General features: G+C 36.9%; 1 protein-coding gene across 1 annotated transcript in view; it reads right to left on the bottom strand.

Moving 5' to 3' along the window:
* Positions 1 to 18,968, bottom strand: part of Chm (CHM Rab escort protein) — a 173,468-nt gene that overhangs the window by 137,788 nt on the left and 16,712 nt on the right. The window contains exon 2 of the mRNA XM_075957406.1: positions 2,289 to 2,355. Coding sequence (XP_075813521.1) covers positions 2,289 to 2,355 — 67 coding nt within the window. The remainder of the gene's footprint in view (positions 1 to 2,288; positions 2,356 to 18,968) is intronic.

The following is an 18,968-nucleotide window of genomic DNA, read 5'->3' as shown; positions in this document are numbered from 1 at the left end:
ATGAGACCTTGTCTCAAAGAATTAAAATAAATACACATTTTTCACTTCTTATTGAGTCTTTGCAGATTTCGCATTATGCATCCTGATCCTACTCATCTCCCTGGTCCCTCACTTCCGCCCTCTGCCTATGCAACCTTCCCACAAAAAAAAAAAAAAAAAAGATTTAAAAGTAAAACCAAAACTACCAAAGACAACAACAACAAAAAAACTAATTAAAAAAATCTCAGCATGGAAGCTGTAGTGTGGCCCAGTGAGTCCCACAGTATAAATACCCTTTAGTCCATACACCTTTCCTTGTTAAGTCTTCACTACAATGTCATTGATCTGGCCTACGGTCTCTGGCTTCTGCTACAGTATTGACACTGAGCCCTCTCTAGGATTCATCTTTGATATCCTATTGTTGCCTTGACAAATATACATTTTTAAAAGAAAAACAAAATTGAGGAAGATGAAAAGACCTCCCACACACATGGAATGGCAAAATTTCATATTGTAAAATTAGCTATATCACTAAAAAATGAAACAAAAATTCAATACATTTCACATGGAAGTCTCAATTACATTCTGAAGAATGTATTTAAAAAATACAAAATTTCACATGAAAGCAGAAACAATCCAAAACAGACAAAGCAATTTGATTTAGTTTACTTTCTATAATCTTACAGTGTACTGGCCATGATGAAGGAAGTCAGTCAGGGCAGGAACCCAGCAGCAGGAGCTGAAGCAGAGACGATGGAGGAGAGCTGTTTACTGGCTTGTTCAGCCTCCTTATTGTACAACTCAGGACCACCTGCTCAGGTGTGTCCCCACCCACCATGAGCTATCCCTTCAATTATTAATCAAGAAAATGCCTAGCAAACTTGCCTACACACGACAATCTGATAAGGGCATTTTCTCAATTGATGCTCCTTCTTTCTCAATAATTGTCCTCTGTGGGGGTCAAGTTGACACAAACTAACCAGCACACAATTTTAGAAAAAAGATAGTTGTGGAGAAAGAGATACAGAGAAGACGGAACATCACAAAACTAAAAAGGAAATCCTAAGAGGAAAGGAAATGCTCTAGCAAGGAGCCTCAGAGAAGATAAAGAAAATAGCTGTGACATGTGACATGAACACAGAAAGGGGTCACTGATGGGAAGTAAGACGAGCACGGGGGGGGGGGGGCAAGGAAGGAAGCGGTAAATGAATTATGATATAATGACATACATGCGTATATGAAAATGCAAAGATGAACCATAGTACTTCATGTGAGATTACCTAAAAATAACTCAGCTTATGAAGTGTTAAGTATAAATTAATGAGCGCTACATTTTACACTATGAACAAAGGGACAAAGGCCTTCCACTACAGACCTAGTGATACTTTGTTTAATAGCACTCCGGAACAATTATTATCTACAAGAAGACAGAAAGTCTACTTATTCTTTCTCTTCTGAGTGAAAATGAATAATCATATAGGTGGCAGGCACACTTAAGATCTGCTTTCAAGAAACATGGGAACTGAGATTTAAGGTAGCCACCAAGTAGTTTTCCTTGTACTTCTTTTTTATTAATGCATTTAAGAGAAAATTATTCTAGACATTTTTCTTAAGAATTTTAAGTTTGATTTTCGATATCCTTTAATAAAAACATAAATTCAAATCTACTGGCTAAATTTTAGAATAAAACATGAAGACTAAAATACAATCCCAAATAAATGTGGCATATTCTTACAGACAAGAGACACACACAGGGGCTGGAGAGATGGCTCAGTGGTTAAGAGCACCGACTGCTCTTTCAAAGGATCTGGGTTCAATTCCCAGCACCCACATGGCAGCTCACAACTGTCTGAAGATCCAGTTGCAGGGGGATCTGACACCTTCACACCAATGCACATTAAATAAACCATAAAAATATTTTTTAAAAAAAGAGACACACACAAATATTTATACAAGAAAAAGCACACAAGGGGTTTTCAAGCCTGTAAAACAATTACTTAAGATCAAGCTCATGCATAAGAAAAATAATTTTTAAAAAGATGCATTTTGTTTACTCTTTAAGAACAACAAAGAATAAAATTTCAAAGAATATAATATAATATTTCAAAGAATATAATAAGAAATCTTATATAATAAAATATATAAAGAAAATGAAAATATAGTATTTAGTATTTGACAAATTACTGGTTAAGAATTAAAATTTCAGTGCTTTTCTATGTTATGAAATTTCACATGATACATATATACAAGCATGTACATAAATATATAGACATATATGTGTGTTAAATGCTACCAGGGTTAAAACTTACGAATCAACATGCAGAACCCTCTGGCCACTTCTTGAACATGCAGCCGCAATGATGGATTCAGGCAAACCTATAAAAACACACACCTATATCATTTAGAATGTAGGTATATATGTATTTCATAGAAATTTCAATTCATACTATTGCTGCATAAAATATTTTAACGAAAAATATTTTCACTAAAGAAAATTTATAATTTTCAAAATTGTAAAGCTTATATGATAGATGTTTCTTGAACATACAAAACTAATACTGCGTTGTTTTAGGTAGAAGATATACATTTTAATAAGTCCTCAGCTTTTCATATGTAAATTGTCATAAATAGTCAACTGTTTTTAAAAATGGGTCTTTGTTCCTTAGGAAGCAGGTTAGAACACAAACTTATCTGATCCTCGCAAAGGCACTGAGAGATAAGAATCTGCACCTGCAGACAACAAAGAAACTGCTGCTCAAGGATGGAAATTTACTGCTAATAAAAAGCTCCAGAGTTGAAATTTCAGCTCAGATCTAATTCCAAAGCCACAAAACCTCTAAGTGAGAATGGAATACATTATTTTATGTTTAAAAATTATGTAAGCTAAATATCCTGCTTACTGGTCACTGTAACAGATTGGAAAGAAAATATTAGTGCTTTGAAATCAAATGTCACAGCAAAGCTTATTATCATAAAAGGAAATATAAACTACTACTAACAGTATGAATAAAAATTTTAACTACCAAGCTCAATTATGTTACAATAAAGACCAGATTTTCTACTACATTACTAAAATGTCTTATGTTATAAGTTCAAGACTCTTCCAAAATTTTTATCGTAAGAGCTACCATTTCAATAGAGGCCATTGTGTCCTATATTATCAGTCATGCAGACAAAGCATATTTTGAAAGTTTAGTACAAACCTATAGAACAAGCACCGCCATGACCATGAAAAATCCTGGTTGTTTTGCATTGTTTGATGAACATTTATTTAAAGTACTCACTAAGAATCAAGGGTTACCAAAAAAAGGGAAAGGTTAACTTTCCTGAATAAAGAATGTAATATGATGCTAGGGAGATGGCTCAGTGGGTAAATGTGCCTGCTGCCAAGCCTGGCAACCTGAGTTTGACCTCCAGAGTACACACTGTGGAAAAAGAAAACCAATTCCACAAGGCTATCCTCTGACCACACACACACACACACAAATAAAATAAAATTAAAAAGTTGTCTTAAAGTAATCCACACAGAAGCAATTGACATAGTCAGTCTTCAGCTAAAAACCACATTAAACACAAAAGCCAGTCTTCATGAAGAATTATTTTCCAGTATTGAGCACTTTGTGGGTATATAATGTCTAAAAAAAAAAAGAAGTTGTATCCAAATATACAGAATGTAACCATCAAATATCAATTATTGGACCCAGGCCATCATAAAGTTTTGGCTATAACTGTAGAAGAAAGATAAGAGAGAAATGGGAGTCTCAAATAGCTTCACTACTATGTTCTTCAGTTCAAACTATTATTCTAATGTGCCTCATGAAGATCTGAACTTTTTGCTATACCTAAGTAACTTTCCTTGCTAAAGAAATCTAATCAATGTACTCTAAAAAGCTGATAAGCAAAGAAACATTAAAAATAGGATTATGTTTAAAAGTTTTCTATAAAATAATGGCAGGAAAATGGCACATACATAGAGTTTTATGCTTTGTACCATGTTAACACATATAATTATGTTATCATCATGGGCAAAGCCATCTAAGTGAGGAAACAAGCCAAATGTAAAGGAATGTTGTAACACCAGTAATTCATTAGCTTGACATAATTTGCAGGATAGGATTTAAGGACAATACAGGTAACTCAATAAAATGAGTACGTCTTAATCATTGAGAACTGGAGTTTAGACAAGTCAGACATTCTGTGCCTCCTTGAAGGCGTAAGTCACAAACAATGCCAATTTGGGATTATGATTAATAGGGTGATATTTATTTAAAGGGGAAAAACTTACAGATCACTTTCAGCCCTCTGCGTAACCAGGAAGGAAGTCAAGTCACCGGCGGAGCAGGAAGTGAAGAGAGCGAGGAGAGGGAAGTGGCCGCTTTTTTAAAGGGAGAGAGACCACGCCCCAAGGGGCTGGTATCTCAGCGGCAATAGGCTGGAGGAGTGGGAGGACCTCCCGTAACACCTCCCCCTTTTGTTTAAATAAGAGAGTTCTAAACCTACTATGAAATTATATACAATAAGTACAAATATCCTATTCTAACTAGCTTAGGTCTTGTATAATAAATAACTTGGCCAAGTCATGAGAGAAAGGTAACTACATCTATATAGTCTTCAACCCCATCAAAGATCTGAGAAGGGAAATAATGTTACTTGGTTAATTAGGAAGTTCAATAAAACAACTTCCAAAACATGCAACAAATCACAGAGACAACTAGCTACCTAGGCAATCACCCAAAGTCACATTAGCAGCGTTGAAGCAACCAACTTTGGCTAAGGCCTAACATAACTGACACACCATTTTCAAAGGCAAGCAACTTTTCAAAACTATCTTACCCTGTCTTGGCAGGATAAGACAGTCCTGTTTTATCCATTGATGCATGCTCTGTATCTTTGTCGGTGGTTGAGGTACGGGCATTTCTTTGCCCCAAGGCCAGTTCTGCTAAAAAGAAAGGCTCCAGGTGGAGTGTCTTTGGTGCTCAACATTCTCTCGGGAATAGAGTAGTGTTGCCAGGAGCAATTGTGTCTCACTACCACAAAACTCTGAGTTAGATTAAAGGCCATTTTCTACAGCTCTTTGAAGAAGTTGAAGATTATCTATCTATACTGAGTATAATCTCTATATATCTAAAGAACCTGATTAGTCTAATTATAAATGACAAACTTAGATGACTATTAGTCTATATAATTCTCAATATCTATCTAACTTAAAGATTAAGACAATAAACAACTGTGAAACAAATGAGGACAATGACCTCCAAATATAAACAATGTACAAATATACGTTGCAGTAGGTAAATATATATCAATACACAAACATTATATAAGTATCTTAATCAGAGGTAGAAATGTACACAGCAATATGGTAAATATATACAATACAATATATGTCAATACATAAAAATGTTTTAAACAAGGTAGAAAAATGCATGCATACAATAGTCAATATAATTTAACTTTGTATCAATATACAAGAATCTATACCAATATATTTGTCTAAAAACAGTAACTCACAATTACAAATCTATTATCCCATCATCCCTCTTTTTTTTTTTTTCAAAATGACCCCTGAGCTTATAAAATTCCTCCCCCAACCCTCAATCGTATACTAATTATAATCAACCCCTAAATGATGTCCCTAAACCCAAGGGCAAACTTTACTGGGAGAGGGGACGTCGTCCTCTAAAATTACTTCCAGCTGTCATAGGGGCGACGTTCTTTCTGGGGGATCCTGTGAAAGTAAAATGATGGTTAAATTTCAAGATCAATGTCTTTTAAAATTGCAAATAGTCTCTGAGTATTTTGTGGAGGTCTGGCCAGAATGTTGTACAAGATGTGCACCATTTCAGCTAACCAAGTTGGAACTGTCTTGTGCAGCTGGTACCCAAAGCAGGTCTTGTTGTAGCGCTATCAGTATCTGACGTCATATCAACCAGGTGGAGTTGTTGTTATGGGGCCCCATCTTCTTCCTGGAAACTTCAAATGTCACTTCAGGAAAAACTCATTGTTCATTATGAAAAACTTAAGCATTAATCATATAGACATATATATATATATATTCAATGAAAGACATGATAGATATATTCAATGAAAAGTATGATAGATATGAAGAAAAGCAAAGATGTTTTCTAAACTCATATTTCTTTCTGTCCCACATCATGGCTCTTGACATGAGACAGAAACTCCAGAAACTCTGGGTTTTTCTCTTACTAACAGGCTTGGAATTGGAGAGAGACTGAGCCAGAGTCCAACTTCAAAACCAGCTTTATAAATTTAGAAATATGGTTTAATATTACTTACACAACCCATTCAGTTTTCTTGATATTTCCTATCGGGCAGGTATTTTTCCATCTGTCAGTATCCAAACATCCAGGGTCCCTTGAATTTCTCAAAGATGAGTGTTTTCCTGTGGAGATAAGAACAGAACCCTGCCCCCATTCTATATGTTTTTCTTACCACCTGTATGAATATCATCATTGTGGATAAGTTGTCATTTCTCCTTTCCAAGAGGTTTCTCCTCTTCAAATCGAAACTTTATTAATTTTGATGGTATCCACAATTTTTCTTCTCCTGTGGAAACAAGAGCAAAACCCCTTCCCCAACGTAGCACATCTCCTGGCTTCCACTGAGAGGTCAGCACATCTTTGAAATAAATCGGTTGATTTAGTTCAGCAGACTTTTCCATTATCCAATGTCTTTCTGCTGCTGTCGTTCCTTTCTCATTAGCGTTAAGAAAATTCAAGGTTAATAAAGCATTATGTAATCTATTTCTGGGGGTATTTTCGGTCCCTTTCTGTTTGTTCAGCATATCCTTTATAGTACGATTTGATCTTTCTATAACTGCCTGACCTGTAGGATTATTTGGTATACCTGTAATGTGTTTTATATTATAATAATCAAAAAAGCGTTTCATTTTCTTAGATACATATGCTGGACCATTGTCTGTCTTTATTTGTGCAGGTATACCCATGATGGCCATAACTTCCAATAAATGTGTGATTACTGAATCAGCCTTTTCTGAGCTCAGGGCAGTAGCCCATTGAAAACCTGAATACGTGTCTATGGTGTGGTGTACATATTTTAATTTACCAAATTCCATAAAGTGGAACACATCCATCTGCCAGATTTCATTTCTCTTAGTGCCTTTTGGGTTACTCCCTGCAGGCAACGGTGTTTGATTATAGAAAGAACAAGTAGGACATCTCTTTATAATGTCCTTAGCTTGTTGCCAAGTAATGGAAAATTCTTTCTTTAGGCCTTTACTATTGACATGATGCTTCTTATGAAATTCTGAGGCCTGCAACACACTTCCAATCAATAATTGATCAATCTCAGCATTGCCTTGGGCTAGAGGACCAGGCAGACCTGTATGGGAACGGATGTGTGTTATGTACATCGGACAAAGCCTGTTCCTGATTATGTCTTGTACCTGGATAAACAATGAAGTCAACTCTGTGCCATCTGGTATAAATTCAGCGGTTTCAATATGCAAGATAACTCTTTCTGCATATTGTGAATCTGTAACTATATTAAGAGGTTCTTTAAAATCCCTTAGCACCATAAGAATGGCATATAATTCTGCCTTCTGGACAGAATTATAAGGGCTTTGTTCCACCTTACTCAATTCATCTGACTTGTAACCTGCTTTCCCTGATTTATTTGCATCAGTATAGAACGTACGGGCTCCAGTTATTGGAGCATCACGTACAATTCTAGGAAGAATCCAAGAAGTTCTTTTTATGAGGTTAAGTCTACCACTTTTGGGATAGTTGCTATTAATTTCTCCCAAAAAATTAGCACAAGCTCTTTGCCACGGTTCATTGTCTTCCCATAACTTTTTTATTTCTTCAGTAGTAAAAGGCACTATAATTTCTGCTGGGTCTATACCTGCTAGTTGACGAAGTCTCAGCTTACCTTTTATAATTAATTCAGAGACTTTTTCCACATAAGTTTTTAATTTTTTACTTGGTTTATTAGGTATAAATATCCACTCTAAAATAATATCTTCCCTCTGCATTAGAATCCCTGTAGGAGAAATTCTGGAAGGCAATATGACTAGGATGCAGCTAAGATTTGGGTTCACCCTATCCACATGTGCCTCCTGTAATTTTTCCTCAATCATTGTCAGTTCCTTTTCTGCTTCAGCTGTCAGTTCTCTTGGACTATTCAAATCTTTATCACCATCTAAGGTTTTATTTAAATGAACTATTAGATCAGGTGTTATCCCAACAGCTGGTCGTAGACTGGAAATGTCTCCTAACAATCTTTGGAAGTCATTAAGAGTCTTTAAGCGGTCTCTCCTAATTTGTGCCTTTTGCGTTTTAATTTTCTCTAACCCTATTCTGTAACCTAGGTAATTAATAGAGTTTCCTCTTTGAATCTTTTCAGGGGCAATTTGTAATCCCCACCTAGGCAAGACTTTCTTTACTTCTTCAAACATCCTTTCTAAAGTATCTTTATTTGAATCAGATAACAAGATGTCATCCATGTAATGATAAATAATGGACTTGGGGAATTGTTTACGAATTATTTCCAATGGCTTACTTACAAAATATTGGCACAGTGTAGGACTATTGAGCATACCCTGTGGGAGGACAGTCCATTGATATCTCCTATTGGGCTGAGAATTATTATAAGTAGGCACTGTGAAGGCAAATTTTTCTCTATCCTTTTCTTGTAACGGTATAGTGAAAAAACAATCTTTCAAATCAATAACTATAAGAGGCCATCCTTTTGGTAACAGAGAAGGCAAAGGAATTCCAGATTGTAGTGAGCCCATAGGTTGAATTACTTTGTTGACAGCTCTTAGATCTGTCACCATTCTCCATTTACCAGATTTCTTTTTTACAACAAACACAGGAGAATTCCAAGGGCTGGTTGATTCTTCAATGTGGTGAGCATCTAGTTGCTCCTGCACCAGCTGTTCCAATGCCTGTAGTTTATCTTCAGCTAGAGGCCACTGTTTGATCCATATTGGCTTCTCAGTTAGCCATTTTAAAGGTAGGGCTGTTGGTACCTCTAAAGGTTTGGTATTTGCTGTATGTTCTTGTACAGCCTGAATGGCTAGTGACCTTTTTCCATAATACCTCATCATATACTTCCCAGAATTATGAGTTCCTGGAACTACAGGAATGTTAATCTGGGTATTCCATTGCTGTAGCAGGTCACGGCCCCATAAATTTATGGCAATATTGGCTATATATGGCCTTAGTCTTCCTATTTGCCCTTCGGGCCCTATGCATTCAACCCATCTTGTGCTTTGTTTTACACGAGATAGGGTTCCAATTCCCAGGAACTGAACATCTACCTCTTGAAGAGGCCAATTCGGATGCCAAGATTCTGGGGTAATGATACTTACATCCGCACCTGTGTCTAATAAGCCTTCAATAAAAGTGCCATTTATACAGACTCTTAGCTTTGGTCTTTGATCATTAATAGAAGTCTGCCAAAATATACGTTTACTCTGTCCAACTGGGTTTTTTGACTCATCCTCCACATGGATTTCATCATTTAGACCAGTATTACTTTTTACAGCAGAAATTGGAGCTTTTAATTTTCTTGGTGAGGCACGTTCTCCACTGTGACTGGGAATGACTGGGCCACTGTTGGCTTGGGGGCCTGCGAGAGGCCCCTCAAGGAGTTTCCCGACGGTATCGGGTTGCCTTGTTTGTCTGTTGTTGACCTGCATTCATTGGACCAATGTCGGCCTTTACCGCATCTCCTACATATACCTGAAGGCCTAGGTCTCCTATCTTTGTCATTCCCAGAGGAGATAATGTTCCTAGAAATTCTGTGCCTGCAATCCCTTTTCAGATGTCCTAATTTACCACAATTAAAACACCTGGCAGTTTGATGTCTCCTCATTGCTGTGGAAATCGCTTCTCCTACCCAAGATTCATCGTTATAGCTAAACGTCTCAACATTCATCGTATGCTGAATCCATTCATCCATAGGTGCTGATCTAGACTTTAAAGGCCCAATTATCTTTTTGCATTCTATATTTGCATTCTCAAAAGCTAGAGATTCAAGAAGTATTCGTCTAGCTTCTGGGTCTGTTACCCCTATGTCCAGAGCCTTAATTAATCTTTGCAAAAAGTCAATAAAGGGTTCTCTCTGTCCCTGCCTAATTCTGGTATATGATTCAACCCTTTTTGCTGGATCTTGTATCCTATTCCAAGCATTTAAAGCTGCTTGGTGACATAGACACAGTACTTCATCATCATAAAGAGCTTGGACCTGTGGATCAGCATATTCTCCTGCACCAAGAATTTGATCTTGGGAAACCTCAATACCTTTTGCTCTTCCTTGCTGTTCCATATGTTTGGATTCTTCTCTGAAATAAATTCCAAACATCAAGGAAGGTCCATTATCTAAAACTGCAGACACTAACTGATGGAAATCATGGGGGGTAGCTCTAGCATTAGAAGCCCAAGTCCTTATCATTTCCTTTACGTATGCAGAGTGCAAGCCAAAATTAACAATAGCTTGCTTAATTTCTTTTAGATCATTCATTGCTATTGGCGTCCATCTAGCTTCTCTGACTCCCTTTGAGCCTTTAGAAGTTGACGCTTTGTCAGAATTAAGTATAGGGTATGCTGCTAAAACCTTTGGTAAGCCAGTTCTAATAGCTGGTATTGGCATTGTATTCTGTCCTTGTGCCTTATTACTCTGTTCACCAGCTCCAATCATTTCTTCAATCATTTCAAGTCTTTTTATTATTGTCTCTTTTGAATCCTTAATCTCCTGACCTGCATGAGTTTCTAGTAAAGATTGTATGGTTCTTAGGAGTGCCATGATCTTCCTAAATGATAGAATATGCAAAAAAATACTGAAACCTAGTAACCAGTAAATTAAGTTATCCCCATAGTCATATAAACCTTGCATGATATAACCCATTGTATTGGTAACCAGAACAGTAAAATTCGCGTTGGAAACGAGAACTGCCATATTACCTATTATCCAGCAGGTGGCGCTGTTGCCAAGTCTCGACGAAAACACGGTCCTGTTTCAGAGTCCGCCTAGTATTTGTTAAAAACTGGAAAATGTAAGTTGCTCAACAAAGTAAATGTAATTAAATCAATTCCAGAGATGGAACCAGAAACCAGAATCCAGGGGTAGGGAAGAGCAACCTGGAAGCCGTTTATGCCTCCACGTGACAGAGTCACCCTGAGGGGTTGCAGCTTTCAGCAACCACGTGCTCTGGTTCGCGCCACTTAAGAGCTGTGCTTGCAAGGGAGATCTGAAAACGACTCAGAAAAGAGCAAATCACGCGGGCAGAGACTTCGCGGGCCTGTGGAGTTTAAATCCACAGGCAGCGGCTGAGGAAGCAACTGCTCCCGCCAAGCTGAACAAGCGCCCGCCAAGCCGAACTTGCGGTCGCCAAGCCGAACTTCCGGCCGCCAAGCCGAACTCGCGGCTGCGAGCCGGGAGAGGTTCTAAAACCAAACGTTGGGCGCCAAATGAAGGCGTAAGTCACAAACAATGCCAATTTGGGATTATGATTAATAGGGTGATATTTATTTAAAGGGGAAAAACTTACAGATCACTTTCAGCCCTCTGCGTAACCAGGAAGGAAGTCAAGTCACCGGCGGAGCAGGAAGTGAAGAGAGCGAGGAGAGGGAAGTGGCCGCTTTTTTAAAGGGAGAGAGACCACGCCCCAAGGGGCTGGTATCTCAGCGGCAATAGGCTGGAGGAGTGGGAGGACCTCCCGTAACACCTCCTTTTCCCTCTATCGATGGCAATATTCATCACCTACTTCATAGAATTTAGTTATTAGAAGACTATGGTGTGAATACTTTCCTAATTATTTATTTTTCAGATATTAAAAATTGAATCATTCCCCCTTCCCTTTCCGTCCTCCAAAGCCTTCCATATATCCCTTCATTGCACTCTTTAGAATTAGTAGCCTTTTTTAAAGTAGCTGATATTTTATATGTATATGCATCTATATATATGTTCATAAATGTTCCTAAACACAAAGATACAACATAGAAGAGAAATATCTTAGCATTCCTGAGAAACAGAGTTTAGAAGTGCCAAACTTTCATTAAATACCACAACCATATATGTCTTTGTACCAAATGCCAACAGCAATTGCAGACAGTATCACTCTCCTCTATTTTACCCAAATTAGCTATTCCTTCGGGTAGAAAGATATGTATGTGGTAATTTCTATGCCTGAAATCAACAGTCAGAAGTCAAGTCTCTGCTGACAACACAAAGCTAAAAATGGTTTTCAATGTGGAATATGATCTGAATCCAAACTACATAAAACCCAAATAACTATTATTTGCAATTTTCTATAATACTTCCATCCAGATATCACCACAAGTTTGTGAAATCAATAGGCAAGCTGTTCCAATGGTAAATGCCAAAGGTCCATTATCTTCATGCTTAGAATTATTAAAATAACAAGCTATGAATATAGTTAGTAATGTCTTTGTGGCTAAGGTTAAATTTTTTGTCCTACCCAGTCAATAAATAGTTTCTGAGGAAAGGACACAGCAAAGAAAAAAGTTAAGAGGGTAGTTATAATTTTAAATATTTTTACTACAATACAACAAGTTTTTAAAAAACGAGTAGTTGGAGCCAGTTAAGAAGTCTGAATGTCATTCTTTGAGGGAGCAGGGAATTTGAAAAGGATTTCAGTGTTTCAGTGAGAATTAGTTTTTAAAAAGACTCCAGGGCTGAAGAGATAGCTCCGTGGTTAAGGGCACTGGCTCTTGTAGAGGACTCAGGTTCAGTTCCCGGAAGGCACATGGCAGCTCACTACCACCTAACTCCAGTTCCAAGTGATCTGATATTCTCTTCTGACCTTCTCAGGCACAGGGCATACAGGTGGTAGACAGCATGCATACAGGCAAAATGTTCATATGAATTAAAGTAAATAAATAAATAAGCAAATATATAAATAAGATGCCCCTAGTCACAGCAGAGAATAAATTTTCATTAAACGGGGGTTTTACGTTAAAAAAAAACTTATACAGGAAAAGTAACAAATTAAACCTTTGTTCTCAATCATTTAATAAAATGCCTACTTGTTTTAAAATAGGGAGTGGGGGGAAATGTGTCATGATGCATATGTGAAGGTCAGAGAACAACTTGCAGGAGGCAGTTCTCTCCTTCCAACTTTGTGGATCCTGAAAATCAAACTCAGTTTGCCAGGCTTAACAGCAAGCATCCTTACCCATGCAGCTACCTCACCAGCCCTTTTGGTATTCTCTCTCTCTTTTGTTTTTTTAGAATATTGAACTATGTGTATATGTCTGTGTTCAACCCTAATACCACTTAAAAACTTTAATTTTGTAATAAAATCTCTTCTAACACTTAGAAAAATGATACTGAATCATTACAGAAATTCACACATCCTTATGAGTTTTTATCTAGAACACATATAGGTTTTAATCATTTGTAAGATCTCCCTAGGGAAAAAAGTCAGATGTCTTAGAAGGAGACCTATGCTACAAACCAGATGACTCTCAAAAACATTATGCTAAGTGAAAGAGGTCACCCCAACTACTCAGGAGCCACCTTTGTTGCTCTCCTCTCCTTTACTTTTTAAGGAGTAAGTTTAGGTTTGCTGTATCCTCAAAGACCTGGCTAATGTCTAATGTTGGACCAAGGACAAATCACCCGATGTTCTACTGGAAGCTCCAAGAAACGTGTGAGTACAAATCCACAAGTGCAGTGTGCTCACTGTTAAAATGGCGCAATAATGTACCTTACTGGGTCTGTGGAAGAACGGGAACAAAATGAGATGACACACCTTATACAGCAATCCTGCTATGTGGAAATATTCTCCTCCTCTATTTCTTGAGTTAAGATTAGCTCTCTGAGGGTTTAAAATAGCTATCACTAGCTTACCACTATTAATCTTCAAAAGCATTTTTAGGGTTCATTTTGAAGCAGTCTGCAGCCTGAGAATATAGTTCCAGAACACATTGCCTTTGCAGCTGAACAGGACCTAATACCATGGCAAAGGGGATGAACACTTCATCAGCATTGGAAGTATATGGAATAGTTGGGTCTACTTTTTTGTTCATTAGGCTTATTCCAAAATGAAGATTTAGACAGTGACTGTAGCTCTTATAAGAAGCCAGGTACTATTGTTTTGTGCCATAGGAAAACAAAATTCACACAGTTTTTTGAAAAAGTCTATGGTATTGTATTGTAGGTGCAGTATTCAGCACCTACCAGTATCACTTTGTTAGTTTACTATAAGACCTTTGAGTTAAAGCTAGACACACCTACATTCTTGGAAAAGTAGTTTAACTATCTGGACAGCAGGCAGTCTGGCACACTGATGTGGTTAAGATGCTGGTTGAAATTACAGATATGGACTTTTCAGCATTCAGGGCCATAATACTGCTTACAGAGCTCTATACCCAAGACTCAAGAATGAGAAGTGAACCTTCCTCTATGTGAAGGAGTTTCGCCCATTCAAAGAATGCCAGCTACGCCTGGAGCTGCTGGGTGGTTTTATGACCCAGAATGGTTTGTTTTCCAAGCGAGTGTTTACATGTCAGTAAGATAAAAATAAACTTTTGAGCAGAGACTATAAATAAATGTAATTAATTCTGTCCTCAGACACATTAAATTATCTCAAAATGTAAACTTTTTGTCACTGTAATACTTAAAAATATTCAAAGATTAGGAGAATCCTTTTTTTCTTTTACTGACTGGATATAAAGAAGGCCCTTTTCAATGCCAGGCAAGTTTTCTATCATTGAGCCATACATTCATCTAAAGAGAATATTCTATTTAATTTTTTTAAAAAAAGAACAAAGATGTGTTCAACATTCTTATCATGGTTATTTCAAACTCACAGGAGAGTTCAAACAGAAAGGACAAAAACATTCTGTTGATCCTTCTTCACTCCATTCTTCCAAATGTGAAGACAATATATACTGGCACTATAGTGTCAGGATGCAGACTTGGTGTGAGAAGTCCTTCTTTATGTGTTGCTTTTATTGGTTAATGAATAAAGAAGCTGTTTTGGCCTGTGATAGGGCAGAGTAGAGCTGGGTGAGGAAACTAAACTAAGTGCTGGGAGAAAGACACCAGGCAAGAAACACACAAGCCAGTAGGCCACAAGCCTCATGGTCAAATATAAAATAATGGAAATGGGTTAATTCTAGATGTAAGGGCTAGCTAGTAATACGTTTGAGCTATTTGGCAAACAGTATTGCAAATAATATAGTTCCTGGCAGCTGGGAACGAACAAGTGACCTCCTACAACAAACTGACACTCCAAATGTGTGCTAGCTAAATCCACATACAACCTGAGAAAGCTTGGAAAGGAATTCTAGACATGAAAAACAGAGTTAAACACAGCTTAAGGTCGTGGCTCCTTTAAGAGACATTTTCCTGATTCAGTGTTAGAAAAAAAAGCATGGTTTCAAAATGGCAGCTTCCTGGTTCGTGCTGACAGCACAAACTTTTTTCAGGAGGTCAAGCATTTAAATAAGGCTTGTGAGCAGTGTATTACAAACTACTTAATGGTACAACATAGACACACTGTATACCTTAACTGGGGCAGTGTTCAAGGCTTGTAGAGGCAGTGAACAGAGCTCTGCCATGTGGATTGGATGGAGTCAAAGGGCAAAGCAGCCTTAGTCCTAGTAACACAATCTAGAATTGCTCCTGGACAGAAAAGGGTTTCAGATACACAATAAAACATAGGTGGAACTATCTTTGAAACTTCCTGCTTCATGGAAAAGTCTGCTGAACACTATGGGCCTGTAGGCTAAAGATGGACGCTCCAACAATACAGAAGAACTTTGGGTGACTGTCCAGGCAGCGAGATATCTCTGTCATTTCTAGAGTTCTGGATGTTGCCTATGATGTACTTCCTGTTAACTTAGGTAATACTATATTCTTCTGGGGTCTTTGATAGAATTGAAGAATAGATAGCTTTGTTATATGTAATTTTATTATGTTAACGTTAAAACTTTCTTTTTTATTTAAACAGAAAAAGGGAAATGGTGTGGGAAGTTCTGTATATGTGTTGCTTTTATTGGTTAATGAATAAAGAAGCTGTATTGCTCTGTGATAGGGCAGAGTAGAGCTAGGCGAGGAAACTAAACTGAATGCTAGAAGAAAGAAGGCAGAGTAGCAAGACATCATGTAGCCCCACGGGAGACAGACATGCCAGAACCTTGCTGGTAAACCATGACCCTCGTAGTAAAGTATAAAATAATAGAAATGGGTTAATTTAAGATGTAATAGCTAGTCAATAAGAAGCTAGAGCTAATAGGCCAAGAAGTGATTTAATTAATACAGTTTCTGTGTGATTATTTCCAGGCTGAGCAGCTGGGAACAAACAAGTAGTCTCTTACTACACAGACTGCTTGGAAAATGAATTTTAAAGATTTTTTTGAGTTGTTACCTCTTTAAAGATAAATCAATGGTAAATGGGCGTGGTATTCATTAATTTATTTTTATTTAAAAATTTTCATAAAAATATTATGATATTCATACACTTTCCACACCTCTTCCAAGATTTTTTCCCATCTTCCAATCTTACACTAGTACAACCTTGTCCCTGCAATGATAAAGAAAATTCATAATACCTGAGTTAATGATATACATCTGAAACTATTTCAGGCAAATATTTTCCAAAATGGTAATGATACTCATACTTTTCTGGGCCTTCAGTATATTCATATACACTAAAGAAAGCTTTTTATCTAAAAAGGAATTTATATCATGAATCCTCTATGTAGAAATATGAGCAACTTAAATGTCTTCAAACTGATGAGTGAATAATGAAAATGTGGTACAAACACACAATGGTGCAAAGAAAAATAAAATCATGAAATTTGCAGATAAATGAATGAATTAAGAAAAGCTATACTGAGTGAAATAACCTGCACTCAGAAAGACATATGATGACATGTTCTCTCATTTGTGGTTCCTAGTTCAGAATCTTAGCTTGGAGTAATACTGAAACCATGAAAATAAAAGGGGACGTGGGGATAAGGAAGAAAAGGAGCTCTAGAGAGGGAAAGAGTAGCACACAAGTACTACAGGGTGGGAAATGGAGAAAGTAGGGTAGACTTTAGCTGGGAGGGGGGAAGGGGAAAGGATAACAGTACCAAACACAATAAACCTCCTTTCAAGCTGTAAGTCAGAGGCATATAAGAGACCCCCCAAAAAACAATATATGTAATTGTCGTTACCACTGGTTGCCTCCTAAAAGTCTCTACTACTGTAGACAGCACACACTTTGGTCACAGGGCTTGGAAGAATCAAGTTAGATTTTACTTGAAAGCCTTCTCCCTAAGGATCATCTCTCATAGTACTGTAAAGTACTATGCAACCTGCCAAAGATGAAAACCAATCAGTATTCCCTGTCAGCTGTGATACTTATGAACCAGAACAAAGATCAGCATAGCAAGTTATCCCTAAAGATGCAATATTGGTACTTCTATTTTGTGCATAACCAATGGCTGTCTAATTAGAATTAAGTCATACTGAACAGGAGGGACTTGATACCCAGTACTGTAAACCTAGCCAACTACCTATGATTAGGGAAGCCATGAAACTTAGAGGAGAACCTACTACTGTCACTTCCTAAGCCAGTATACTTTACAACCACATTCTAAATACTTATCTTTATAGCCACGGATAAGTGTAACTCTCACCCACCCATCCCACACAAAGAAGATTCTTTTAGCAGCAGATAGAGACAAGTACAGAAAATCACAACTGCCCAAAATGCAGAAAACAAATTACTGGGATTTCCACCCTCAACTGATGCTTCTGCAGCAATTACTTACATCTAAAACTCAGGAAATACTGAAGAGTGGTCAGGACAATTCTTAGAGCCAGAGGACTGGGGCTGGGGTAAGATGTGTGCTGTAAGAAAACTATATAGGATATGAAAATTGTACCCCCAAAATTTCAACAATATGGTCCCTTACAGAATACTTGTACAATGAAACACTAATTGACAAGTTGACATCCTGAAGTGGATTTGAGGAATCTCTCAAGGGCCACTCCTAGATAAGAGCTACAGTTAGTGAATGACCACTGAGAAGGAGAAAATCAGTCTTCCCTAGGGATGAGTCCCTGACAGATTATATGATACCAAAAGGTCAGTCCTAAAAATTATATACATTAGAGCAACACTAAATTGTTTCATCAAGTTGCATTTTTATCTTAATTTCCTTATACACACACACACATAAACGCATACCATATGTAGCAAGAATAATTAAAGTAAAAAAGTTATGAGTTTTAGAAAGAGTGAAGGAAAACAGAATTATATAAATATAGTACATATATAAAATTTAAAAAATTTAAATATGTATAATATATGGCACTTGTAGATTGGTTTTTAGTTATTGTGTAAGTTTGTTTTATTCAGAAAAGTAAATCATTTTATGTATTCTACAGAAGCTTCTAAAGCATCTGATATAATTTAAATATTTAGCATTAAATATGATTAGTAAGGATGTCCCAAAGAATCTGTCATGCCATTCAGTTATAGGAAATATGTATAATTCTCATATAAGAACAATTTGACTGAACAATTACTAAACACAGATAAGTATAAGGTAAGAAAATGACTTTTCTTAAGTTATAATGGAGAATTTGGAGCATTGGCCATCAGACATTCTCAGTTGACATTCCACTACAAAACTGTCAGCTAAAAATATATAGGAGGAGCTTATGGATTGTAATATGATCACACACTATCATGAACAGTCCTATCTTTCTGCAATTTTTAAGACCTGTTAAGATAAAGATGTTTAATAATCAGATGAAGACATAATATTAACGCTAGGGCCACAAAATGATGAAATGAATATTTTAAAGAATATTATCTTAAATATCTTAAAAGAAAGAGAAAATTAATTGTTTGCTGTTAAAAATCATCTGTAATCCATATCATCGATGCTGAACTTCATCATTTATAACTATAATATTTAGGTTAGTTCTTCATGATATATTCTTTAAGGTATATTTTGTGAGTGACTGATTTTTCC

Source organism: Microtus pennsylvanicus, chromosome X (assembly GCF_037038515.1).
Source record: "Microtus pennsylvanicus isolate mMicPen1 chromosome X, mMicPen1.hap1, whole genome shotgun sequence".
NCBI classification, from domain to species: Eukaryota; Metazoa; Chordata; class Mammalia; order Rodentia; family Cricetidae; genus Microtus; species Microtus pennsylvanicus.
The sequence above is the reverse complement of the archived record's forward strand: the minus strand, read 5'-3'. Positions and strand labels throughout refer to the sequence as shown.